Here is a 27,832-nt window from a genome sequence, read left to right on the forward strand (position 1 = left end):
ACTAAATTACAATAAATTTGAAAAATTTAAAAAGATTTCACAGCCCAACATTGCTTATGCATATTTTTAAAGAAAACCAAGTGTTACATAAATAAATAGTGAAATCTTTTAACTTTTCAATTAACAAAAAATAATATTCCATAAACTTGAGAATATAATAAAAACTATCAAATCATATACACTTTTTCTTACTGTTTTAATGAAAACTGGTAGTAAAGGATTTCAAACACTAACTAATCAGATCTTCAGGCTACATATTTTTGTGCCATAGTTTCATTAAATTATGTGAAGATATCGACTCGGACAAATATTATTATGCTAAGATTTTGCATTTTTCCTTATTTGTTCTTTTAAAAAATCATAATTTAAAGTTAAGTTAAAAACAATAAATATAACATATGTAAAGCTAATTAAGCGACTTATCAATTAACATTTTAAATATCTGAAAAATATGTATTTTAATAATTTGTAAATTTAATCCACAGAAATTTGTTTTAATTTTTTTTTTATTTTTGTTTTAGTTTTTTCCTATAAAATGTATAGTTTTTATCGGTTTTCAAGATCAATATTTATTTAAAGTTGTATATCTAAATTATTTTATTCGCCTTTTAGATTTAGGATATTTTAAAAACAGCAGGGATGATGTTTGTTACAATATAACTGAAGATAACACATTGTTTAAAATACCACTATATCAGTTTGCTATAAAAATTTCACGTTAAATAAAGTAAGTGTTTGCGCTATTTTATTATTTAACAAACTAAAGTATACTACCATGAAAGTTTTTTTTTTATTTGGGATGACGTGCCGGACAAATTCTTATTTTGAAGGAGACCTGGAAGTTACAAATATTTGGACTGTTATTTATATGTTATATAATTTATAGCTATAAAATTCAATTTTGGAATACATGGAAAATTTGCCACAACGGATCTAGAATTTATTTATCGGCAGATCTAAACCCCATTTTACTCAAGCAGATTTAAATTTCCTGGCAGAAAATATAGGAATCTGCAAATTATTATGACAATCTTGCCACACGACTACCAGGCATTTTATGAGAATTTGCTCCATACAAAAAAATCTAGAATAGAATTAAACTTTAAGAATTATTTAGTTTTTTTTCATACTTATTTGTGTTTTTTTTTGTCATAAATTTCAAAAGGTTAATAGTTTTACGAGAGTAGGGTCATAAATTACAGTAGCTTAATTCGATAATTAGCAAAATAATTCTGTGTTTTTCAGTTAGATATAAAACTGAGACTGCAAACTGTGATTTTTGAAAAATACTAGAATAAAAAATTTTGCGGTAAGCTTTATAAAAAATTTATTACGTTTGATAAATGCACATTACAGTAACAGAAACAGTATACACCCATGCTCTACATGGCTGTTGTCGCCTACACACTGAATCTGTTAAAAATTGGTGTTAATAACAAAATGATTTTCAAAAATATTAGCAATACTACTGATTTTTTCAGTTTTAAATAAAATTTCTTGAGTCTTTGATTTTCATTTTAACATAATATTTTGATCGATTTGGGTTAAAGTCAATTTAATTATTTTAAATTTGGTTTGTTTAAAATATTATTTCTGTTTATTTTTCCCGTCGTAATAAACTATTTTGTTTTCACAATCACAATATTCAGTCTAAAATGGCATTAAACCTCATCCACATCACGACAGAAGTTCTTATATTTTAAATTACGTTAAAATTAACCCTTGATTGTCAAACTAAATAACAACACGTTATTAAACAAATTCATATCATTAATGACAAACTCACCTTTCCCAACTTCAAATAGTGAAAAAAATATCGTGCTTATAAAAGTAAATAGCTATTGCGACCCAAAGCGCAGTACCCCACAAGTTCATAAACAAATAAGCTGCATGAGTCTCCACGTTGGGGATCCATCCAAACGGAAAAGTATTTTTGAAAATCATATGTCCCACGTAGAGGGCGATCGCGTTCATGCCCGGGTAGAAAAACGGTCGACCGCCCCATTTTTTCAGAATATCCACTATCAGGAAGAGAAAGCCGAATATTAAAAATGCCATGCCTCCGGTTAGAAAGCTAAATGAGAGGGACCAAAGCTGTTTATTTAAAGGAATGGGGCCATCGTCGCGTTTAAAGGCGCAAAGGCCTGCGCCAACTATGATCTGTAAATAAAAGAAAATCATAAAACTGTTTGACAGGTTATTGAAAACCTAAATTTATTTATTTATTTACTTCAACAGACTTGTCATTGTGCATCAATGAATACAGGATGTCAATTTGAAATTATACTCTTTGTTTTATATTACTCTTACTTTTCGGCTCGCATAGAAAATTAAAAAATGAGCCAAAAACACCTTAAGCTTATTTTTTAAGGAGGACATTTTGTAGGCTGGTTTTCAATTAAATTACATTAGCCCTAATAGATGGAGAAAACATAGCCCTTAAAATGTTAAATGGAAAGGGGTTTTAAGTGATTTAAATGTCCTGAAACATCAACGTCAAAAATATTACAAAATTTCCATTCTTTTTTAGCAGTTCACGAGAATCCTAACGAAATCAGTAAACATGTTTATGTTTCAAAAACATCTCTTATTATTTTAATAAATAAAGTCAAAAAATGTTAAATTGTAAAAGTATTTTTACTTCAATATCCGATAAAATAATTAGGAATCATAATATTTAGTTAAATAATACCCAGTAAAAAATAAGATTAGAAGGAACCTAATTTACCTAACGTAGTATTTCTATTGTAGGTGTTCGAGAGGATTAATGTAGGAAAGATGTGACTGGGTACCTAAAGGATTTTCAATTTCGATTTTTTTATTTTTTGTGAATTATTTATTGTTTATCATTCCATTATTATAAAATTAGTTGTGCGAATTAAAATTTGACCGTTTATTAAATTATTGTTAGGAAGGTCTTAACACTTCTACAAAGAACTTAAATTATTCGTGGGCAATGCCGTAGATGCGCAAGAATCCCAAGCGTTTTCATTTCACTTTATATATAGGGTATCCCAAAAATCAACGATAAGCCCAAAAACGCCAGTAGACAGCACCTGGTCTATTGGCGTTTTTGGGCTTATCGTTGATTTTTGGGATTACAGAGATTCAAAAAAAATATATAAAAAAATCTATCTTCTTTTAAAATTATAGGCATTCATAGAAAACCGAAAAAAATTGACGCTCCCTGTTGATCTTGTGGTTACACATTTTTTAATTTCTTAACAATTCTTTTTAATGGAATCCTGAATACAACCCTTCGATAAATTACAAAACTTTTAAATTACTTAAATTACAAAATTTCAAACAACTATTCACATTTTTAAGAAATTATCAGATTTTTGCTAAACTCTTATTGAAAATTGTGTCATTTGACCATCATTTCCCAACTTTAACTAACTATCCTGGGAAAGGAAATTACTTCACTGATGGCAAGTGATACAAAAAGTTGGCGTATCTAATCTAGATTTCAAAATCCTAAGGTACTTGCTAAATTATTGGTTCAATAGGGATGTATTTTTTTAGTACATAGTCAAATGTACGCCGCTACTCTAAGGTAAGTTAATAATCCTACAGTAAAAATAAATTAAATAAAACTTTACTTAAGTCGCAACTAATTATCTGCCTCCAATTGAAAACCTCCTGATACGACGTTTTCAATTGGATTAGCGTACACTTTTTCTTAATTTTAATTTTTCACTTTTTATTAATTATTGTTCCCCATAAAGTAGAAAAATTTAAATAATTTATTTAAATTGAGTGAACATGGCGCCAGGCTATTCTTCTTTCCTGCCCTATCTACCTGTATGGGTAATATTCCCTGTTCAGAAATACCCCTACAGGGTAAATAAGACCGGTAGTGAAGCAACTTAGGTTATTAATTAAGACTTTTCCTATTGCAGTACTTTGCTATCCTGCGTTAACTACGCATCTTTCTGTAGTCGTGTTGATATCGTGTTTCATTTATTTTGGCCTTTTTGGATTTTTTGTTAATTTGACTTGATTTGGATTTTGGCTCTCTTCTGGACTATCGATAACCGTATGATTGTTTAGTTAGTAAAAAAGACCATGCCAGATCGTTATGCGCGGGAATATGCTAATATGCATCATATCTATGGAGAATGTCGATGCAATGTTAATGCTGGTGCTAGACTGTATCGTCAAAGGTACCCAAATGAAGAGTGTTATACAGATTACAGGGTATTTCTAAATGTGCATCGAAGGACAGGTGTGTCTAAAAGTTCGGCACATACAATATTGAAAAAAAAACAGTAACATCTGTACCACGTGCAACGAGTACAAAGTTTATTACCTTGAGACTACCCGGCAAGAACTTGAATTTTGTCAAACAATGTTGCAAAGACATAAAGAAGATCCGCGATTCTTGGAAAGAATTCCATGATCCGATGAATCGACATAGATCTTCACAACATACATGAGTGGCATGTGGAAAAGGCACATTTACACCGAGAGGACCGGTCCCAATACCAGTTTAAAGTAAACACGTGGACGGGAAAACTTAATGGTACCTTATGGTTACTGGACCATTCGAGTTGCCGGAAAATTTGAACGCCGAAGTTTACCTAGATTTTTGGAAAATCATTTACCAGACTTACTCGAAGATGTGTCACATAAGATTTACCGAAACATGTGGTTTCGGTAAATATTTCCGAATTTCTGGACAGAAAATACCCAAATAGGTGAATAGGGTCACCCCGAAAAATGGCGTGGCCGCCACGTTCACCCGATTTAAATTTTGGATTTCTTCTATTATGGAGCAATAAAAGACAAAGTCTACAACTTTCTAAATAACTTGCCATCAGTAAAGTAATTTCCTTTTCCAGGACAGTTAGTTAAAGTTGGGAAATGATGGTCAAAAGACACAATTTTTAACGCAAGTTGAGTAAAAATCTGATTATTTTTTACAAATATGAACAGTTGCGTTTGAATTAAGTTTTGTAATATATCAAAGGGTTATTCAGGGTAAAATTTAAAAGTGCTAAGAAAATTTATAATCACAGTACTAAAAGAACAACAGAGTGTCAATTTTTATCGGTTTTCTATAAATGCCTAAAATTTTAAAAGTACTTAAGATAGATTTTTATAAATCCCTGAGCACCTGGTCTATTGCCCGTTTTCGGCTTATCATTGATTTTCGGGACACCCGAAAACACTAGAAACCAGGGGATAACTGATTTTTTATTTCTCAGCTATTGAAATTCCTAAAAAGCTCAAATTTTAAACATCACCTTAAGAGATCATCTTGATTAGCTTCCCCAAAATGTCGTCAAAAATTAAATTAATATTTATCAGTTACTAAAATGGCGAAAACTCAATTTTTAAAATAGTTAGTAACACCCTATAGTTTATTTTATTTTCTAATGGACAGTTAAAATATCTTTAATTTAATATAACATATTTTTATACCTAAGTAGCCGCGTTTTAGAAATAAATAGTGAAATTCATCAAATTTGATAATTTTAAACATTTTCATTTTGAAGTTACTTAGTTAACCATGAAAATGTCACAATGGTTTAATAAATGGCAGTGACATATTAAATTAAAATAGTAACATTGTGTTTTATGATCAACTTAATTAAAAAGTCTAAAAGGGAAGATATTAACTACTCAAATGAGATTTTGATAAGGCTACATATTTTTCATGGACAATGTCATCAAATAATAGCAAGAACATGTAGAAAACTTATCGAAATGTATCCAGATCTACAATAAGTCAATCGGAAAAGTTTATAATGTTACAAAAAAAAATTGTTATTTATGGCTCTCAATTTAAACCTGAATTAAATAAAACAAAGCCAGTTGCCAATAAAGAAAATAATATTATGAATTTATAGGCATATTTTACTGCATATCCACAAGCTTCAATTAGAAGTGCTGAGGATGATTTACGCTTGTCTTATTATTCAAATCAAAAAAAATTATCCAATCATAAAATGCATCCATACAAGTTCATCAAAGTTGAACTGAGTCTTCAAGACTATCACAGAAGGGTAGAATTCTGTGAAAAATATTTTGATCTATATTGATAAGACGCCGACTTTCTAAGAAAAACAATTTTTACCAAGAAAGCAAAATTTTCCAGGAAGGAAATTTTCAATAGAAGAAATAATCATTTCTTCTATTGGTTCTACGGCTGATTTAAATCCACACGCGACAAAAGAAATGGGTTTTCAAGAAAACTTTAGTTTCGCAGTCAAGAGCCGGATAAAGGCTCTTGAGTCCGCCCTACCCTCCCCTGCCACTGCAGTACAGGCAAGTCCCGCAGTGCAAGCTTCTCCTGCTGTCCTAGAAACGCCACCTGCTGTCGAGTTAATCGAAATAGCCGACCTCCCTGTCCTGGTACAGAAGCCCAGCTCCTGTACCAGGATGACCGCAGGCCACCAGGATGAAGACGACGGCTTCCAACCAAGACAACTTAGACAACATTCCTATGGTTATGTAGACGTCCACTAAGAAAGGATTTTTTGAAATTTTATCGGGAAGGGGTTGAAACCACCCCTTATGTATCATAGCTTCAAAACTACGTACTTTTTTAAAAAACGGTGAAACACGTCATTTTTATTTTATTTTTTTACCTAATTTCCATTTTTTTTTAAATGGGTTAAACTTTAAGATTCCCCCCTTTCTTAAAAAGTGGGCTTAAATCTTAAGGCCCACCCTTTAAGATTTTAACATCTTTGTTTATTCTTAAATTGATTGCATTTCGGAAAAAATTGCAAAACACTTCAACAGATTCTCGAAAATTCCGCCACCCTGAAGGGGTGAAAATTTCTTTTCAAACTTGTAGCGTTAAACATTGATATTTTTACATATTATTATGCATAGCTAAGTAGTGCATTTAAAATAAAAAATATATATAAATATTTTTTATGTTGGCCAGAAAGAGGCAAGGTGAAAAAAGGGGGGGAAATTATAAGGAAACTTTCTATATTTATTTTTAAATTTAAAAAATGATATTAAAATATCTAAGTACTTAAAAGTTAAAAAAAGAAAATAACACAACGACGTAGTTAGTGTTTCCTCCAAGCGGTCACGCATTCAAGTACTAACCACGCTATGATATGATGACGCGTTATGATATTGATGATCAATAAAAAAAATATTTGGATTATAATATTTTTTATGATGGCAAGGTACACATTTTACCCTGAGAAGGCGTTCACGAAATAAAAGGCGGCACACGGAAGGAAGTTTCTCATCTCTTTTTTTAAGAATTTTTTGGTTTGTTTATTACAAGTCGCAGGGTTAGACTCAAAGATAGTAAAGATTGCTTTGAGACAGGATTGCTTTACGCATGGACAATTGCTATGTAGCTTGTTCTAGAACAAGTTCACCGAAAAACTTAATAAATCTGGCACAAGAAGGCAAAACAAAAAATGTTGTTTACAAAGAAGTTCTTCAGTAGAACTTTTCTTTTATTTTCAAATTCCACGCGAGCAACGCATATATGAGCAATATAGTTTGATTTAGGCAAAAAATTATTTGTTATATACACCTATACACAGGATTAGATTAAAATAAAATGATATATTTATAAATATTCATTCTACATAAAAAAATAGTGTCTTTTCACACACAAAATTTTAGTTTAAATAATAGTTTCTCACCAATAATAAAGTAAGAAAATATTAAGACTTACCAATATAATCCCCCACAAAGACCACCTAATCATCTTATGTTTAACATTCTGATATGTGTTTAGGGTCCTACCAGCTTGCACTCCTAAGTAAACTGTCAAAACTGAAGCTAGGGTGCTTAAAATACCTACAAAATAAAAACTTAACATTTAGTAAAGGAGGTAAATTAATAAAATAGCAGGTTTCAGGAAATTGGCAAAAAGAAAGGCCATTGCAAATACATTTTAGAAAAAGAGCCCTGAACTATTCCAAGAAAATGCATGATCTCTACTAAAAAAATGGCAATGAGTAAAAAAATGCATGATCAGTTTATTGACGCCATAAATAAAAATTCACTAATTCATTTGGAAAATCAAAAATGACGGCACGTCCATTTATAAGCTATATAATTGTTCCTTTTTTGTGTATATTGTATGGTAATGTACTCAACAAAGGAAACGCACACAAAAAGATTACCGACTGTTTTAAAGTTATGGTGATAAAAGGCTTTAACTCTCTACAAAATGTCGAAAAAATACTCTGAATAATGGTTCGAAAAGGCTACAGTTCTAAAATCTAGGCTAAAAAAATGTTTTTTTTTTTTAATTAATCACAAAAATCTTCTTAACTAAATAGATTTGATCTACAATTTCCAGGGATGTGACCAGCAAGAAAGTAGAGGTTGGTTGTTTTTTGCGGAAGAAAATATCATCCTATAGTTTTTTGTTAAAGAAAAAACTGAATAAACGATTAAATTTTAATAGTGAAGAAATAGTCCATACTTGCAGTGGAGTCGTAGGTTAAGGTAAAATGAAAATCCTGCAGTCTCCCTCGACTTATTTATTAAACATTTAGTTATTTAAAATTCCCGACATGTTTCGGACACAGTGGTGTCCATCAGGGGATACTAAAAGGAAATAGTTCCGATCAAAAAAATAAACAGACACAGAAAAAACTTAAAAAATTAATATAATATACACTTACAAAGGTTTAAAATTGGTATTAGATATACGCCGGGGTGAATTAAATATGTTTTTGATTTGGTATGAAATCGTACCCCAAAAGGGGATTGGAATATAATTTTGATCGTCTTGTTTATCAGATTTTTATTTACATGTTTATGTAAATGTTTGAAATAAATTTTATTGATTAATTTTAAAGGAAAGTGGTTGTTAGAAGCTATTTGTTTTATAATATTTAACTATATGTTAAAGTCAGCTTTATCTAGAGGAATCAAGAAAAGTCAAAAAAAATTGGGAATGGAAAGCTACGAATTTCTGGTTATTAGGGTGATTTGAGTTATAAGGGATGGTACCGTCAGTGGATGTAGGCTTACGGAATATTGAAAATTTGATCTTTATGTTTATACATGTTAGTTTAAGATCTAAAAATCCTAAGAATCGTTGGTTTCAATTTCAAAAGTAAAATTAATGAATGAGTGTAAAGACTTTAAGAACGTGATAAAATTTTGAAGATCGGAGGGGTGACCCTTAAAAATAACAAAAATATCATCTACATATCGTTTGATAAAGAAAATGTGTTGAGAGAGGGGACTATTTTTTATTTTAATTTCCAAGTATGACATAAACAATTCAGCTAAAAGAGGGGAAAGGCCAGAACCCATTGCAACACCTGAGTTTTGTTTGTATTATTTATAGCTAAATTGAAAAAAAAAGTTCTTGTAAAACTAAGTCAACCAGAACACAAAGGTGTTATCAATATGGACTTTCTCAAGATCAGTATTTTTTTTAACTAAGTCTGCCACTAAAGGTAAACAGTCCTTAGGAGGAATACTAGGGAAGAGGTTAGAAACATCAAAAGATACTAGAAAAGATGAATCGGATAGAATATCTTTTAACTCTTGAGCTAGTTGAGTGGATTTTTTTATATAAATAAAACTTTTAAACTTAGTGAGATAAAGTAAGGTGTGGTTGAGCCAAGAACTCAGCTTGTCACATGGAGAGCCACAATAAAAAACAACTGGACGAATAGGCATTATGCTTGTGAATCTTGGGCAAGCCGTACAACAAAGGGATGGACGGATTGATAGGTATGAGTTTCAATTTATTTGTGTTAAAATATTCTAAAGTGGTATTTACTTGTTTTAATGTATTTTTGAATTCAACCAAAAATTTGTCAGTAGGACAGAGGTTGACAACTGAAAAATTATCGGTGGACAAAAAGGTTTCAACTTTTTCAACATATTGAACTCTGTCCAAGATCACAAGACACTTGCCCTTGTCTGCTTTAGTTAAGGTCAAGTTATTAATAGTGATATTCTGTAAAGAGTTTAGCATCTGAAGATTAGGGGAAACACTTGAAGGAGAAAAGCTATTGATATGTGTTAATTCATGAAGCAGCCTGGGATCTGAGTGTCTTCTTTAATGAGAGATCATTGATAAAAGTTTTTAGTGAAGAGTAGTCTCTTAAAGTAGGTAAAAAATTACTGTAATCATAATAGCTGGAGTATTTTGGATAACCTGGCTAGTTATGTTTTTGTATTAATACTAGGAGTACTAAACAATAGGTAATCTTTGATCATTTAAGCCGGTATGAATATTATGAACATAGTAGTCTTATTGATTTAAGACAAAAAATGTTTTAAATCAAGAGACAGTTTTACTACTTAGCAATTTTAAATAAACCAATAAACTATTTTATTCTCGACACGTGTTTCGCAAATTATGTTAGTAAGCTAAACTTAAACTACTTACAACTGACCTTACATACTAAAGATATAACCAATAGAGCCAAATGCAAAATGCAATGAAACATAGTCGAACAAATCGTAAACACTAACTAAACTAATTGATTATAAAGAATTGGAGCTTTAAGAATAGTCTTTTGAGTTTTGAATATTGCTAAACTTTCGTATGCATCTAATTTTACTATTGTTATTAAGTGGTTTAAGTAATTTTAAGTTGTATATCGCTACGAAGTGACCAGTCCATCCATCCAGATCCACTGGTCTCATTTTCTCTAAGATTAATAAAACCAATAATATTACCAGATTTAATAAAGAAAAAGCTTGACAATAAAGTTTGATCCTAAAATAAGTCATTTTAATAAAAAATGCTATTCCATTAAGTAGAGTATAACAAAAGTGACCTGCGATTGTAGCATTAGTACACAAACGTGTATTACTCATTTCATTATTATTGTTAACGGTTTTAGCTTTCAAAGTTGAATATAGTGAGGCGTTATTTTGTTAAAAAGAAAGGCCGTACATACCTTCAGGATCAAAAAGAACCTTGCTTTCATATACTTTCTGAAATTGAGATGACCTTAACAAGTGTTTTCCAAAAACTTGTCTATCAATATATCCGGCCACACCACCGGTGCAGTTAATATGCATCCCCATTTCATCCAGACCCCCCGGACCTAGAAAAATTACGAATTATATAAGTACAAAAATATTTAGATTTTTCTCACCTAAATATCCCTTTCCACAATTAGGTACATTCGCCAAAAACGTGACACAGGTGTGAATTGAGATTAAAGTCAATACAAACAACCACTGAGCCCAGGCCATCGAAATATCACTTACGCAATGCATAGTCTAAAAAAAATACTAAATACATTTTATAAACCAAAAGTAAACACAAAATCATGTTCTCAAAGATATATAATAAAGAGGCCACAAGTTTCGCGCATCATCGGGCCTAAAAGATAATGAAAACGTACAAAGCTTAAAAGTAGGAGTAAAACATAGCAAATCTACCAATACATAGTTCACATTACAAGTTAAATCGAAATATAAAAACTAGGTCAAAAAAACCCATGAAAGTTAACAAATTGAAAAAAGTCGTCCATTCTGCTCAAAGAGACCCCAATGTGATTTTAAATAGGCGAAAAAACACAAAGTCTCGGTCTCAAAAGTCACGTAATAAAATTAGTTTTTAAAATGGTTACATTTTTCGCTCAAAGAGTTGAGCATCATCAGAGCTGAACGGCGCAAGACTAATAACACACACCTGTTGTAACTAACCAGCTATATAATAACACTGAATAAGGGAAAGATTTAAGAATAATAATACTTTTATTAGAAAAAATTAATAATATAAGACTTTTTTTCCTATAAACATGTGTCCTAAAATGCTTCCCCTATGAGCTACAGCCCGCACAGATTCAGGGCACCTTACCCTTATGACTTAACTTTATTCATGAAAAAATCTAAAATTATCGTTTCTTTCATTTTTTCGATACAATTTGATTTGACAAAAAATAAAGCAGTCACGGCCCTTTTCGTTTCTTTAAATTTGATAGTTTAATTGGGTTTAATAATGCTCCTCTTTCGTTTATCAGCGATCTTCTCAAAAACGGTTAATTGTACCGAAGAAATGCAAGAAAGTTTTAGATTTTTTCATGGCTAACTAGATAATGTTGCTAGATTTTTAATTTGTTTATATAAAAAAAAGTCTTATTTTGACTCCAATAATATGATCTGAAAATATGTGCACCGAATTTTGTAACACCCTGCATATTCGAGACAGTGTTTTTGTGTATTTCTCGTTTATACTTTGTTTTGGCTAATTTCTTGAAGAAAAATGAATGATGTATTTTTATTTAATATGTTGCCTAGTTTAATTTTTCACATCTAATTACCTCAATTTCGATACGTTTAGTAAAAATTATCTCGAGCATTCCCACAATGAAGTAAGTAAATCCAAAACGTTGTAACACACCCGGAAGTCTCAAGTGATCCACCGTCATCTCATGATGGCTGGAATTAATAACCACCCCCAAAAATATTAAGATGAGACTTCGACGTATTATTTGAAAGACGATGGTCCGCCTTGGTACGGCTCTGAGTAGTTTTTTCTGCAGAGATATAGTAAGGGACAGTCCCATAATCCACATAAACCTGTTGAGAAAAATTATTTAGAGAATAATAATTTTTTGGGTTAATTTATCACAATGTTCGTAATATGTAATATACGAATATGTATATTTGGAGGTTTAATTTAAGTCCAATTTGTTTTTCAAATGGTACCATACAATAAATATTTGTTTTTTTTTACATTTTGGCGTAACCACAAACTACTCTAACCCACTTGTAAAAATACCTCGCTGATATGCAGATTAGCGAATAGATCACTACACATACATATAAAGTTCCTAACAGGCGAGATGTCGCAACGCGCCGCCGCGAGAGAACGCTGGTGTTCGAGCTCGATTATTTTGATTTTTGTTTTAGTAAGAGTCTGGCGTCGGTGAAAGATTTATCTCTTTCGGCAAAATTGTGAAAAATATTACGCGGCATTGGTATAAAATTTTTCTAATGCAGGAATTACACGTGTAAAATCCGCATAGATTCGCACTTATAATTTTTGTATGCTGTGCATTGATTATTGAAAATTAAAGCGTTGTTCTTAATAAAAATAAAATCTAAACTTTAATAAACCTAACAAATAATTCTTTAAAGAAAAGGCTCAAAAAGACCTCCTCCTTAGCTAAACAAAAGATTAGCCTATCGTAAAAGCTGTTTCTTACTTCCAAAAGAGTTCGAGGTAGACTAGAATTGGCAGATTCAACAATTTTGTTTCTCACCTCCTCCAAATTGGTTGGCCTATTATTATGATGTTTATAACTAGTCCCTTTAAGATAACTCGACAAATGAAAGTCATTTGGCGACAAATCGGGATATCTTGGAGGTTGTACAAAAATTACCAATAGTTACCATCGCGCGTATTAGAAATCGCCAAATAATAACTTTACAGAAAGCATGTATACCATAAATTTCAAAGATATTTGAACACCGGGCTAAAATGCATGGAATACTTTGCTTTAATTGATAAATGTAATTATGACAATCAATTTTTTTTTATTTTAATTCAAATCAAATAATGGAAAGAATCAAAACTGTAACTTATTTTCATTATAAGCTTGAGGTTTAGCTCAAACCTAATTTAGTACTTTTCTTGGCATGAAGTTCCTAGTTCGCTGTTTTTTTTTGGCGGATTCAAATTATTCTATCTATACTCTAATATTATTCTATCCTCTTTATATTTTTAAAAAAATAATATATATATCTGAAAAGTTATTCCTATTACGACACCATTAAAAAAAAAACAATATAAAACAAAAAACAACTGACTACGTAAAATAAAATGAAAATTACATTCATTATCAAAAATAAATAATTATCTTTTTTGTGAATATTTAAAATTTTTAGGAATGCTTCTTAACAAAATTGGTGCTCTAATATAAAAACTCATATAATTTCGAAAAGATACAGCCAATATGATCTTCCCGTTCGTAGTCCCCATATATTTATTTAAACCTTACCAAGGAAATACTAAATCGGCCACTGTAATCCCATTCCAAACAGAGTGCTGGAAAAACCAATAATTGCCTCCCCCATAATTTATAAAAATCATAAGGATTATACACAGGCCTCTAAAGACATCTATAGCCTTTACCCTATGTGGATGCTTCTTTATTGAAGGAGGTCTTTCCACTACCAATGGGGCTGAACCTGTCAGGTCCTAAAAAGCATAAATAATTGTATTTCAATTTTATATTTTAAGTTAAGTTACTAATTGTATATAATCAGGATATTTTAGAAAGCTGCCAAATTCTTAATTAGATAAAAAGAGATTGTATCTAGTTAGGTGAAAATATTTTAGACTGGTTACAAAGATATAGGATGTAAAAGTTACATTTTTCTTTTTTATTTTCTTGAAAAATTTTATTTTCTTTAAATTTAACATGAAGTCTGCCAATATTCATTTTTCGTACGTACCTTTTTCTTAATCTTAGGATTAGATAGGATTTCTATTTTTACTTTAAATATAAGTTTTTTAAACTGACTACTTTAAAAAAATCAATTATTTAAAAAAGAAGCTATCTTTTTCATATATTTTCATTTGATAAAATTAATTTATCAAGCCATAGTATCCGAATGAGTTATTATCATTCTAGTACATTTTCTTATTCCAATTACATGAAGCCATTAATTAGCAAATTTTAAGCATTTTTTTATGTTGATAACAAACGAAACCTGTTATTATCGTTCTTCCTTTGCTGAAGTATGATTAAATGAGCAATTAACCATAGGCCTTTTAGTAAAAACAACTCACTGATATTTTTTTTATTGTTCATATCATCTATGTTTCTTTAACACAATATTGTACATTTATACATTTATAAAAATATTGACTATTATACATTTCATAAAAATAAAGTGAGAATATTGAGATACATAAATAAACAAAAAAGTAATTAAATTACCTCATTAGGTAAAAAGGTTTAAAACGTAACTAATATACTCATTTGCTAAAATAAAATTAAAAAGTTATGTTTTGGATATTGACATTATACAGAATTATTGACAAAAAAATAAAAATAATATTGCTGCTATTGAGGTGAGAAAACAACTTATCATTTGATCAATTTTTAATAATTTCATCAATCATCAACTCTTGATCACACTGCGAATTAAATTAACAATTTTAAAAGGCAATCAAAAAAATTAAAATTAAACTATACCACCCAATATTTCTGTTAATACCAGTTTTAGGTATAGGCAAATTGAAACATAAAAAAATTGGCAATCTTTTAGAAACACCACATTTGTATTTCTTTTTACTGAGTATTTGAGACCAGTTTGTGGTCGGTTTAGGGTAAGAACATTATAAATAATTGTGTTTAAAAAATATAACTATAAATAATAAATTTTCCAAAATTATCGGATTTATTCAGTTAAATAAATATGTTAAATTATAGTGAGTCATTAATGATTCAGACTGTTTATTTCCGTCTGCATTTGATTTATCTGGTTATAAGATCCTATATATGAAATATTTGCATGAAGCAGAATGAGTAATAATGTATGCAGAAAATATTTGCTACAATAAATCGCTAACAAAAATACCTCTTCAAATTCTGTACTCCAAGATATGAGTTGCCTTAATCTGCCACTGTTTTTATAGATGCATTTCACCATATACCACATGGTTCCAAAGCAAAATAGTACAACAAAAGCCATAAGTATTGCTAAAAAATTAATTATATAATCTCTACAGAAGAAAGATAAATATATAGCAACTTACGTAAATATGCATCATCAGCTGCTTCCTTAATATAGAAAGGGTCTTTGTTAGGTTCACATTCTGATGTAATGTTCCAACCATATCGGAAGTGCTCATAAAATAATTTTGTAAATCTAAAAAAATTTATATAATTGTAACAATAATTACTATTGCAACATTTTCAAGACTTTTTATTAACATTAAATTTTCTTAATGGAAGCGAAATGGAATTTTTGATTTTTTGAGTTTTTAAGTTCCATCGCTGAGAGGATAGAAGACCGTCTTACCAAAGGAAAAGGAAAAGGGTTCACTTTCACAGGTGCTAAAGCTTCCCAGAAAAAACGTGTTGAGTCTTCTTAACTTCATCAAAAGACTAGTGTGGCAACAAATATAAATGACAGTGGATAGAGTAAAAGAAAATTCAGAACAAATTATAGGATATTACTTACCTATCGTACTGATGTGCATAATCTTAATATAAGACGTAAAAATCTTTTAACAATTCCTAGCCATAGCAAAGAACTCTTTAAGCGATCCTTTTCTTATGTCGTACCAAATTTGATTAATAAGTTCAAAATAATTAATTTGACTGTCACTGAAAAAACTTTTAAATTAAAAACCAAGCTTCTTCTTTTAAGTCAAACTTAATTTTTCTTGAATGCCTTTCTTTATTAAAATACTACGCACATGCTAACTAACTGAATGCAACGTAAAATATTCTATTAACATTTATTATTCAAAAATTAACTGTTAAAAAAAAAAAGAAGAAAAAAGAAGAATTCTTTCATTCCGTTTCATCCATTTTTCCCCCTACTGCTTTTTCCTCTCATAAGTATATGCCTACCTATTTGTTTTTTTTTAGTTTGTCTATAAGAATTGTTTTTTTTTTCTCTCACTTCTTCTATTATAAGCCTTAACAGAATCCAGGAAGTTGTTTCCTTCTTTTCTGGAAGTCTGAATGCATGGCTTTTTAGTTGCCTTACTTGTGTTAACTAAATTCTTTATATAACCTATTGTTTTTAATATGCTCTCTTTGTTTAATATTCTAATATTCAATTCCATGTATATAATCATATTACCTTCTGTAATTATGCTTTTTTTTTGTATTGGTGGCTAATAAACGTCTTATTATTATTATTATTATTATTATTATTATTATTATTATTATATAAATCAATAACCTCCTGAATCACAAAGACAGTGACAGTGCCTCTTAGCATTAAATTTATTCTGAAGATAAAAAAATTAGATAAAAATAATATATGAATATACATTTTATTTGGGGATGAAGAGATGTAAATTCTTAATAAATAGTTATTTAAAATAATAAACAAAAGAAAAACATTTTTATTACACCTTCAAACTCAATAATTAGGCAAAACAATAGTAGAAGGTTTCATTTTTATTTGTGGTTAAATTAATATAACCTAGGTATCACACCAATTTGCTTGTAATATTTTTGTAACTATAAATCAATTTGTTCAACTGCAATGTGTGTAAACTTAATATACTAATAGGTAGTTTTATTTTTTTATCATGATAGCTTCGTTTATTTATTTATTTAACAAGTTTATGGGTAACCCTTTTTTTTAAAAGTATTTAATCAATAAATACTATAAAAAACATCTTACAAATTGGTAGCGACAGCAAAACAAATAAATACTTAAATGGTAAAACAATAACCTTTCTTAATCCTACAACTTTAATATAATTACAAGAAAAACATTTATAAAATTCCTAAATCTAACCCGTTTAATTGATTTTTAAAGCCACACAGAGTGCATCCAAAAATATTTATATTTACATTATTTAAAACTCTCAGTGATCTTTCAATAGGGGAATACTGTCCCTCATTGGTCCAAGTGAAATGGAATGTGAATAGAGAGTGATTGCGAAGATTACGGCGCGGTACAGTAAGGCCAACCTTGGATAAGTCTAGGAGAATCTATCAATCCATTAAGCAATTTAAAAAAAAAAAATAAATCAAATCGAATTCGTCATATCTCTAAGGTATTCAGTTTTAATGTATAGAGATTATCATATCAGATCTATGGTACTTTTCAAAATTAATATTAAGTTTCTACCCCATGAAAAGAAGAAACTTATTTTGAATATGTTCTAATTTAAGCTAATCTTTGAGATATGGTCAGAAAATTTCTCATCAAACCACACTCCAAGATTTTTGATTAGAGGAAAAGACTGTAAACTATCATTATTCATTTTATATCCAGTATCATATTTCTTTACCTCCTTGAAGAATCTTACATAAAAAGTAATTTCTTCACATTGAGCGAAAGATTATTAGATACTGACCACTTCCATATAGAATCCAAATTGCTTTGATGCTTCAATGACTCATCCCACCGCTCAATATTTCTGTAAAGTATTTAGATCGTCGGCAAACATACTACAAGTAGAATATTTGATAACATTCATTAAATCCTTGACAAATAAATAATTAAACAGAAGGGAGCACAATGTGATCCCTGCAGAACCTCTGAAGGAACCTCAAACTAGGATGATATAAAATTATTATTTTTAATTCTATGTATTCTTCCTGTAAGAAAACTCTCAAGGCAAGAAAGGAGTAAGTGGTGAAATCCCATGAGCTCCAATTTCTAAAGTGGTGAGAACTTGATATTTACTCTATCAAAGACCTTCGAGAAATCAGCGATAAAAATATATGGTATCTACTTGAATATGATTCTCGAAAAGCCTCCCTCAAGTGCTCTTATATAATACAAGATTATATAAGGTTGACCTTCCCTTACAAGCTTGAAGCTTATAAGCCTAATGATTTTTACTAATCAGTCCCCTACACTTCCATGCTAACTGATTATAAATCATACTATTAAACAACTTAGTGATAGGGCATTGACACCTCGATAATTATTTATGTCATTATAGCTTCCACACTTAAAAATTGGGGTAATGAAATTTTGCTTCCAATGTATTAGGTTAGGAAAGGATACATATTTATTGAATTGGTTCAAAAAACTATATCAAATACAGAGTATTTTATAGCTTCAGTTTATGGAAAATCAATTCATTTGGAAATCCCAATGAATTTGATATTGAATTTTGATATCCAAATGAATTGACTTTCCTGCACTCGTGGAGTTCTTATGGGAAGTACTAGAAGGACTAATCGGACATGCAAGTGCGATACCTCATTTTAAAGACAATTAAAAAACCTTTTTAAAAATAAGAAAATCCAATATGGCGCCCATAAGAAAAAACAAAGTTGATGATGATCGAAAAAAAACGAAACGTCAGATTATTATTTTTTTGCGTCATGTTGTAGAGCATAAAAAGTGGCAATGAAAAACTGTTTTTGGTTTTCCGATATCTCTTTAAATAAAGTCGGTAGAAGGTAAAAAAAATAATTCTATTATAAATTATATTAACAAAAACCATAGACAATTTATAATTAATACGTTGATAAAAATTAAACAAGAGTGGTCACATAGAGCAGTTATAATTATTTGGATTTAATTTAAAGGTTAAGATTGATTAAAATAATTTATTTTTATCAAAAGAAAACTAAATATCGCTTACTAAATATTAAATCTTAAGGTTTTATTGTTTCTACTTAACTTATTATCTATCAAAATGGTAAAATGATAATGTCTTCTGAATCATTTCTTTTCTAATAAACGTCCAACATTCAGAAATTTAAAGTCAAACTCCAAAGTTTTGTATATTTTTTTTTGAATTTTCACCTAACCCCTATGAACCTTTTAATTGCAAACACCAATAATACTTAAATTACTTGGAAAATAATAATTAGTAGTCAATGTGTCGCGTGAAATGTAGCTCCGCAAAACGTAATAAATAAGTTTTCCAAGTGCACATAAATTTTGAAAAATAGGGAATATATAAAATAGATAGTTCTTTATAGAAAATTATTTTCACCAAATACATCCAAATTCTTACAAAATTGCGATTGTTATATTTGTGTTAAAGCCGCGCATGTTGACAACTGACAATGGAATGAAGTAGCTGCATTCTAATTTTACCAAAACCAAAACCAAACCAAAAGTTTAAAAGAGAGTGTGACATTTGTAAGGAACCTGTGCGAACATTCAAATATGACAACTGTTTAAGGAGCACAGAACATTCGCCTTTAGAAATAAAAGTGAATGGAACAAATATGGGTTTTTTTAAGTTGTCCGCTTGATCAAAAGATGGCGCATGTCATCGATTTGCCGTACATTACAAAAGTTGTTTTGTTTCATTCATTCTCCGATAGATAAAAAAATTGAATTTTGTTTTTATTGGATTAACGAAAATTCCTAAGGTATCGTAGGTCTGATAATTCAAAAGCATTTTAATTTAATATTATATTTAGAAAAAACACCAATATTCTTTTTAGACATAATATCACTTTCATAATATTGGTTGTAAATATCAGACGTATGTTCCAAGGCTCCACTATTTGGTCACATTTTTATGGTTTAAAGTAGCCCGCTCATAGTAAATGTTATATCATCATATGGGAAATTTTGTTTTGGAGATAACTACGAAAACGAGAGGAGTGTTTCTCAATACAGGGAACTTCAAATAAAGAAATTCCACTCCAACTTCTAAACGGCTGCTCTGCCCAGTTCTGCTAACAATTGATGGTATTTCCATTGTTATTCTCGCACTTGGGATCCACTAGGCATTTTCAACATTATTCACTAGATAAGACTGAACTAAATTTTATGGACTATCTAAGGCATGTATTGTTATTATTTTTGTTTCTGTTGACATTTCAGTATTTATGTTTACATTTTCACATTATAATTAGGATTTAGGGAAATTCAGGTTTCAGCAGCACATTTAAATTCTTAGAAATATTAGTTTTATAAGATGAATCGTAGCTTTAAGTGCTGGAAAAATAAGGATTTTTTAAATTACTGCTGCATAGCCTGCAACTCAATCTTTCACCCTAGTTGCCTCGAGCGACAATCTGAGGTTATAAGGTTGGGAGGCTATAAAATTTTGTGTACGGAAAGATGTCAGACAACTTTTAATGAAGAAAAAGGTCAAACTAGAGCCGATGAACAGAAAATTGAGAGTATGATGGAGGAACTTAGGGAAAAGGATAGACACTTAGAGAGAATTCGTAGAAATAGTCTGGTTTTTGAGGATGAAGTATTTGAAGCGGAAAGAAAGTTTTCATCGACATTCACGCTATAGAAAACGAGAGTCTTGCATATAAACATCAAATTTCTTTGCTACAAAGAGATGTTGATGAGTATTCTTCTATTAATGAAGGGATGGTGACTTCTATAAGAGTTTTAGAAGCAGAAAAAGAAAGCCACCTTTTGGAGATTGGGCTCTTGAAAACTCAGCAGGTGGTATCAACAGTCACTGACTCCAGGAATGTGCGTACTGAGATCAATAAACAAAACAATAAACCTGATGATTTTCGTCCAAAGCTTCTGTTTGTAGCTGGAAAATGTGATAGATTGTTTCTTAAGCTTTTACATAACAAAATGGGACATGTGTACAACATTCAATATTTTCTAAAACCTGGTTGCTTGACTCGTGATTTGGTACTAACTGCTTCAGCTCTTGCTTCGAATTTTACCAAGAACGATTTGGTGATCTTGTGGTTGAACGGAACATATTCTCCTACATCTATTATTAACGATTTTATCATTCCCTGTGAAAACACTACTTTCCTCGTTATGACAAGCCCTTGTTTTGGACCGGGTTGCAGTGTCATATATAATAGTAATCTGTCATTATATAAAGCTTTCCATAGAAACAGCATTGACCTAAGTCGAATACTTGAATGCAATTATGCTAATCATTTTGCTGATTTGGCTTGTATATTACATGGCCACATAAAAAAATATTTTCTAAACCCACTGTATAATTCTAAGCATCTAAAACTAGATAGATCACCTAATTTTGTCGAAAGCGTGGGAACTGCGTCTGAGCGTGTGACTGGTTCTCACTCTTTTTTATAGATGAGACCGTAGAGGTTGAAGCTCCCCTTCATTCAACTGCAATATCAAAATTAAAGCATTGTAGTGCATTTTTATTAAATATTCAATCCCTTCGGAATAAGGTGGATGAGCTTCAACTTCTGCTTGCTAATTTTAATTTTCCTGACATTGTTATATTAACGGAACATTGGCTTAGACCTAATGAATGTTTTTGTATTGATGAGTATGTACCACTGTCAGTTTATTATAGACAGAACTCTCTGCATGGAGGGACTGCTGTTCTAATTAGGAAACATTTTCAAAACTTTTTTTGTACCGTTGATAAGTTTAGTGATGCCTCAGTTGAACGGGTTTTTGAGTGTTCGGTATGTTTTTGTAAGTTGTTTAATATGTACGTTATTTGTATATACCGCCCGCCCTCTGGGGATATCAGTCTGTTTCTTGACAGGTTAGATTGTCTTCTGTCCCGGCTCCCAATTCACTCGCGTGTTATCCTGGCTGGAGATTTTAATATTAATTATTCGGAGGTTTCCTTACCGCAAAGAATTTCTCTTGATGGAATCTTAAAATCATTTGCACTCACCATGCATGTTAATGCACCCACTCGTATTTCGTCCTCTTCATCGACCACTATTGATTATTTCTGCAGTAATCTGGACGGTGTTACCTGTTCAGTGCACTCAGTGGGTATATCGGACCACGAGGGGGTGTATGTCCAATTCCCTGGTGACTTTAAAGACTTTAAAAACAAATCTGGCCGCCGCATTGGGAGAGTGTTTAGCGGGAACAATTTGAATTTATTTTCTCAATCCATTTCGTCTGTTAACTGGAATCCGGGCTGCTCCACAACCATTTTCTTCCTTTTATTATACATTACGTGATAAAATAAATATCTGCTTTCCCCTTGGTTAGACTTAAATCCAAGAGACGAAAACCATGGATCACCGCGGGACTAAAAACATTTGCCCAAAATTTGCGATGCTTAGCAAAACTTCGCAAATCTATTGACAATCAATTCATCAGGTCTTATTTTCAGGATTATCGGAAAATTTATAGGCATCTGATAAAAGTCAGAAAGGAACTGTATTACAATGAGCGCTTAGATTCGTCCGGTAACAGACAGAAGGAAAGTTGGTTAATCATTAACGAATGTAGGCAGTCTTCTCGTCGGCGGCTGGTTGAATCGGACTTGGGGCCCGATGATTTCAATGACTATTTTTCTAATATTGCTGAGAAGTTACTGGAAGCAGTTCCCAGTGACGGCGATCCATTGCAGTATCTTAATCGGAATGCTATCAACCAATCATTTTTTTTCCACCCTGTAGATGCCACCGAGGTCCTTGAAACAATTCAGTGCTTGAAGAATCATAGGTCTTCGGGTTCCGATGGTATCTCTTCACGTCTGCTGTTACTTCTGCCTGCGAGCGCTTTGGGTGCTTTGGTTTGGGCAGTCAATCAGTCATTTCTTCAGGGCGAGTTCCCATCCTGTTTAAAGGAAGCTATGATTATCCCTCTTCATAAGGGTGGTAGCTTGGACCGACCCTCTAACTTCCGTCCCATATCAATTTTGTCTACCCTCTCCAAGGTTCTTGAGCGGCTTGCAAAAAAGAGAATTGTCTCTTTTTTGACCAAATACAATGTGCTGTCCCCTAATCAGTATGGATTTCAGTCATCTAGGGGCACGCAGGATGCCATTTTCAGATTCTTGGAGAATGTGTATCTATATATGAACTCCAAGGAGGCTGCAGCAGCGGTGTTCTGTGATCTGTCCAAGGCCTTTGATTGTGTGGATCATGGAATACTGCTGTCAAAGCTTGATTTTTATGGATTTAGGGTAGTGGCTTTGGGGTGGTTGAAGTCATACCTGTCTGGCCGCACACAGAGGGTGGTTGCATCTGGATTTTCGTCAGGGATAGCACATCTTAAATGTGGTGTACCTCAAGGGTCAGTGTTGGGTCCTATTTTGTTTTTATTATACGTTAATGACTTAAGCTCTCTATCACTGCATGGACTTCAGTTTGCCGATGATACTACAATTCTGTGGCATAACAAAGATCAAAAAGTAGTCAGATCTCTCATAGTAGAGGACCTTCACAAAATTAAAGAGTGGTGCATCTGCAATCAGCTTGTATTCAATGTTGATAAGACTTTTGTTCTGGGCTTTAAGTGTAATGTAGAGGGTTTTTTGTTTGATGAGCAGAACCCACTACATGGTAAGGATTATTGTCGATTTCTCGGCCTCTTCATTGATGAGAGTTTAAGGTTTGACAACCACGTTTTGGGCCTCGCTGCTAAACTTTCTTCTGGTTGTTTTGCAGTCAGGGTTGCCAGGCATGAGCTGGGGGGGTTGTTTGCTCGTTCAGTTTATTTCGCCTTAATAGACTCTCATATCCGTTATGGGTTGCCATTTTGGGGATTGTGCTCCAAGGGACTCCTTAACATAATTTTTACTATTCAGAAAAAAGCTTTAAGGTATCTGTGTGGTGTTGGTCTGAGAGTCTCTTGTAAACCTCTTTTTGTAGCTGAAAGAATTTTAACAGTTTTCTCACTCTTTATATTGGAAACTGCAACACTCATACATAAGTCCGTAAGTCCACCATCCTGTACCAGTCATAATACTCGTCAGGTGGGCAACTTATCTCTTCCAATCCCGACCTCCTCACTTACGAGAAATTCTCTTATATTTATTAGTCGTAAAATATTTAATCATGTTCCTTTTTTGATTAGGACTGTTACAGACCTTAAAAAGTTTAGGAGAGAACTAAAGAAATTAATCTTACCAAAAGCTTACTACAGCATTGAAGAGTATTTTAACAATTCATTTTAATATTTAAAATTATTTGGTTTTGTCTTGTTTATATAAAATATGCTTCTATGTACAATCAAAATCGATTCTGTATTCTGTTTTTGTCCTGTATAACCAAATAAATACTTGTATTATAAATTCTAGGATTAGGAAGCTTTTAGCATAAGTTTGTAAACTTGGCAAATAAAGTATATTTTGACTTTGACATAAAATTAATTATGTGCAGTACTACAAATGAATACTAATTAGAAAATATGACTACATCCATGTACATTTATGGTACATATTTTACAGATTCTGAAATATGCTACCCTATCACACCCTTAATAAATCGCCTCAGACAACCTAACCTCTCTTAGTGTTTTGGTCTGATAATGGTAGAATGAATTCTGGGGCAAAATCATTGACACAAAGTTTTCTGTTTGAATTATTTCACCAATGGTTTTTAAGCAAGGATTTTTAATAAGATCCGTTGCTGTCTATATTTGGCATTCCTCTTGGAAAAAGGAAGCGGCTAGAATATAGGTCTGTGCAGTCTGGAACATAGTATTTATGTATTACCTTTATGTCCCAAATGGTCTTAATACCAATCAAATGTTAATATTAAAAAGTTAACAACCAAAGTAAAAAGTAAAGTTTTAGGTAACACAACCGAACACACAATAAAGTACACCACTGGAATAGAGGAGATGATTATTGGATTTATAAATACGTTGTTAATTCCAATTTTGTGAAGAGCACTAATCTCGTTTGACAGGCACTGGACACTACATATTAATGGTGATAATAAGTTTATATTGTTTATTACTTTAGTCTCTCAATTAAATGTCTAGGGAAAATATTGAAATCGAAAGGACGTATGACGTAAGGATGGCGATGGCAATGGCAGGCAAAACAGAAGGCCAATAGGGAAAAACCCAAGTTAAAAAAATACAGAGTGCCTCTATCGAAGGATAAATTAAACAAAACAGCTTCTGCAACAAATCGCAAAATTACGTTCCGCGCCATCTTTCGATCGATTGGACAAAACAACCCGACACGCTTCTTTCATTTAACTTTCTTTTCTAAAGGGGGATTTTCTGTGTTAAGGAGTCTAGTGTTTAGGTTGTGCAAAGATTGCGACACTTACATCCTCTGAAGTGAAAGTAAAAGAATTAAAGGATTGTATAACTGTACAATTTATTACCTAGGCACATCAAAAGTAAAAAATTTACTAGAATGGTGAAGCACTATATTGTGCACAATCTTAATAAGTTTAACTTGTGGCCTAATATTGTAGTTGCTTTTATCATGTTATTACTTCCCTGTTCATATTTTTAAAATTATTTAGAAAAAACTCCTGTTAAATTCTTTTAAGTTTAAGAACAAAAAAAATGGAAATTTTACTCTTTAATTTATTTCTTCCCACATAGATGATTGCATCTAGAGGAATGTAACTACATAATTTAGATTCTACTATTATAACAACTTATAACTGTGTAACTATGATTTAATAAATTGAATTGAAATGTTTCTTGAACCACATTTCAGTTAAGTTTGATTTAATAAAAGAGCAAGAAGATTTGGACCAAAGATGCTAAAATGCAAATTTATTGCGGTCTTTTATTGAATATAAGTTAAGTTGAACAAAATGTCTTATATTTAAACATCTCTTGAAAAGTTCTCTCCTTCTTCCAAAACGACCCAAAAAGATATTGATAAAATTTAAAAAACTTAAAGAAAAATGAAAGATACTTACTGGCATGTATTGCTAGAATCTACACTCCAACTTAAGCCCAAGGGAGACCTAGTACTGACAAGGAGCGACCCACTCTTCTGAGCATTTACTGTGGTCAAGTTCTGATAATTGCACTTGTGGCATTGCTCATACTGGCCATAAATCGTTATATTTTCAAAAAGGGAGTTGAAAATTTCAACGCAGGCTTCGTCATAGTCAAGGTACGCCTTTATATCTGCACACTTCAAGGGGTTTTGAAAAAGCATTTTGAGCTCAGTATCTTTTTTTCCCTATTAGGGACTGTACACCCAGAAAGCTGGATACGATGACAGAAATTGGGTTTGTTGGCCTTGGATGGTAAAATACTGAATAAACAGTCATGAAACACAAAAACACTGATAATTCGAGCAATTAAATTGATTCAGAACAATAATATTTTCCTTTGGTGATAAGTAAAATATTTTGACGTTTTTGTCAAGCTGTTAAGTCATATTATGGCGTTTTTGACTGGCTGCACTAAAGCCATATTTTAGCGACTAAGCGGCTATAAGCGGGACCCTCGAAAGTCTATCGGGCCGGAGACTGGTTGGCGTGACGTCACGTTAGTGGCCGTGTATTGCAGCTTTGCCCTGTTTAATTAACACACAAAGCGGCGTCGAAAATATATTTAAATTTAAATATCTTGGAAACAATTACTCGTAGTAAGTTGAAGTAAAAATTATTGGACATGGAATATTTTTAGCCATAAATTTAAAAAGTTACTTTTTATTTTTAAGCCTTACAGTAAGTAAAAAAAAATATCTAAAATTTTGAACTGCTAATTATTTCAAGAAAATGAACATAATATCTCACAATTGCCTAGGATAAAATTATGGTAAAACAAGATAATTATTAGACACGTTTTATTTCAAATAATATATTTTCCGGAAAAAAAATTAACTCAAAATATTATACACCAACCTATTTAAACTTTTTTAACTGTTTGTACAAAAACAAAAATATATAGGTAACAAAAAAATAATTTATAAATATACTTAATTAATATCTAAACAAAAATAATTACCTACAAAAACTAAATCAAATAAAAGTTTAAATTCATCAAGTGAAAAGGTGGATAAATTAGTCATAAAACAAAAAACAGTAAGTTCAGTACATTTTCGAATTCTTTTTTTTTTGCAACTTTCTCTTTTTTTTTTAATAAATCTTCCTCGATAATATTATTTTTGGTCTTGCTATAATTATTTAAAAGGATATTTGAAAAGGTGTTAATACATTTTTCATTAAGTGTTGGTAAGTTATTACCACAGTCAAAATTGTATTTATCCATTTCAAAATTTGCTACCTCCAGTTTTTTTAACGCAAGTGTTTTAAAAATGATTTTGTAGGAAAATTCAGTGAAATTTAAAAATGTCTTTTCGTATCATTCAGAAATAATAGTTTGAAACAAAGTGTACATGGTTATAATTATATTATTAAAATAATCCTTGGCATACTCGAGTCATATCTTAAATCATTATCAGATATGCTTATTTCGTTATACAACAAAGAATCATTAAATGTATTAATAATAGTATTAGTAGTGGTACTGTTAATCACTGATGCTTTAAGTGTTGAAGTATCGGTTATATTGAAAAACTGTTTCAAAACGAATTTTCCATTTGGGCCCCAAAACGCTCACTGTGTAATATTATTGCAAT

At 31.2% G+C, this 27,832-nt stretch overlaps 1 protein-coding gene across 3 annotated transcripts; it reads right to left on the bottom strand.

The window, feature by feature from the left end:
• LOC126739424 (heparan-alpha-glucosaminide N-acetyltransferase-like) lies at positions 1-26,605 on the bottom strand. 3 transcript variants are annotated; one of them, XM_050445124.1, is made up of 10 exons: positions 26,157-26,605; positions 15,692-15,804; positions 15,514-15,635; positions 13,926-14,125; positions 12,243-12,501; positions 11,070-11,196; positions 10,869-11,018; positions 7,661-7,785; positions 1,787-2,160; positions 1-835 (listed from the first exon to the last, which is right to left on the bottom strand). In XM_050445124.1, the coding sequence occupies exons 1-9, from the start codon at positions 26,399-26,401 to the stop codon at positions 1,798-1,800; spliced, it is 1,704 nt and encodes a 567-aa protein (XP_050301081.1). In that variant the 5' UTR covers positions 26,402-26,605; the 3' UTR covers positions 1-835; positions 1,787-1,797. The 3 variants fall into 3 exon arrangements, with proteins under 3 accessions (XP_050301081.1, XP_050301074.1, XP_050301066.1); XM_050445117.1 differs by having other exon boundaries at positions 829-1,084; XM_050445109.1 differs by having other exon boundaries at positions 829-2,160.
• Between the last annotated feature and the right edge of the window lie 1,227 nt (positions 26,606-27,832).

Source organism: Anthonomus grandis, chromosome 1 (genome assembly GCF_022605725.1).
Source record: "Anthonomus grandis grandis chromosome 1, icAntGran1.3, whole genome shotgun sequence".
Lineage (NCBI taxonomy): Eukaryota > Metazoa > Arthropoda > Insecta > Coleoptera > Curculionidae > Anthonomus > Anthonomus grandis.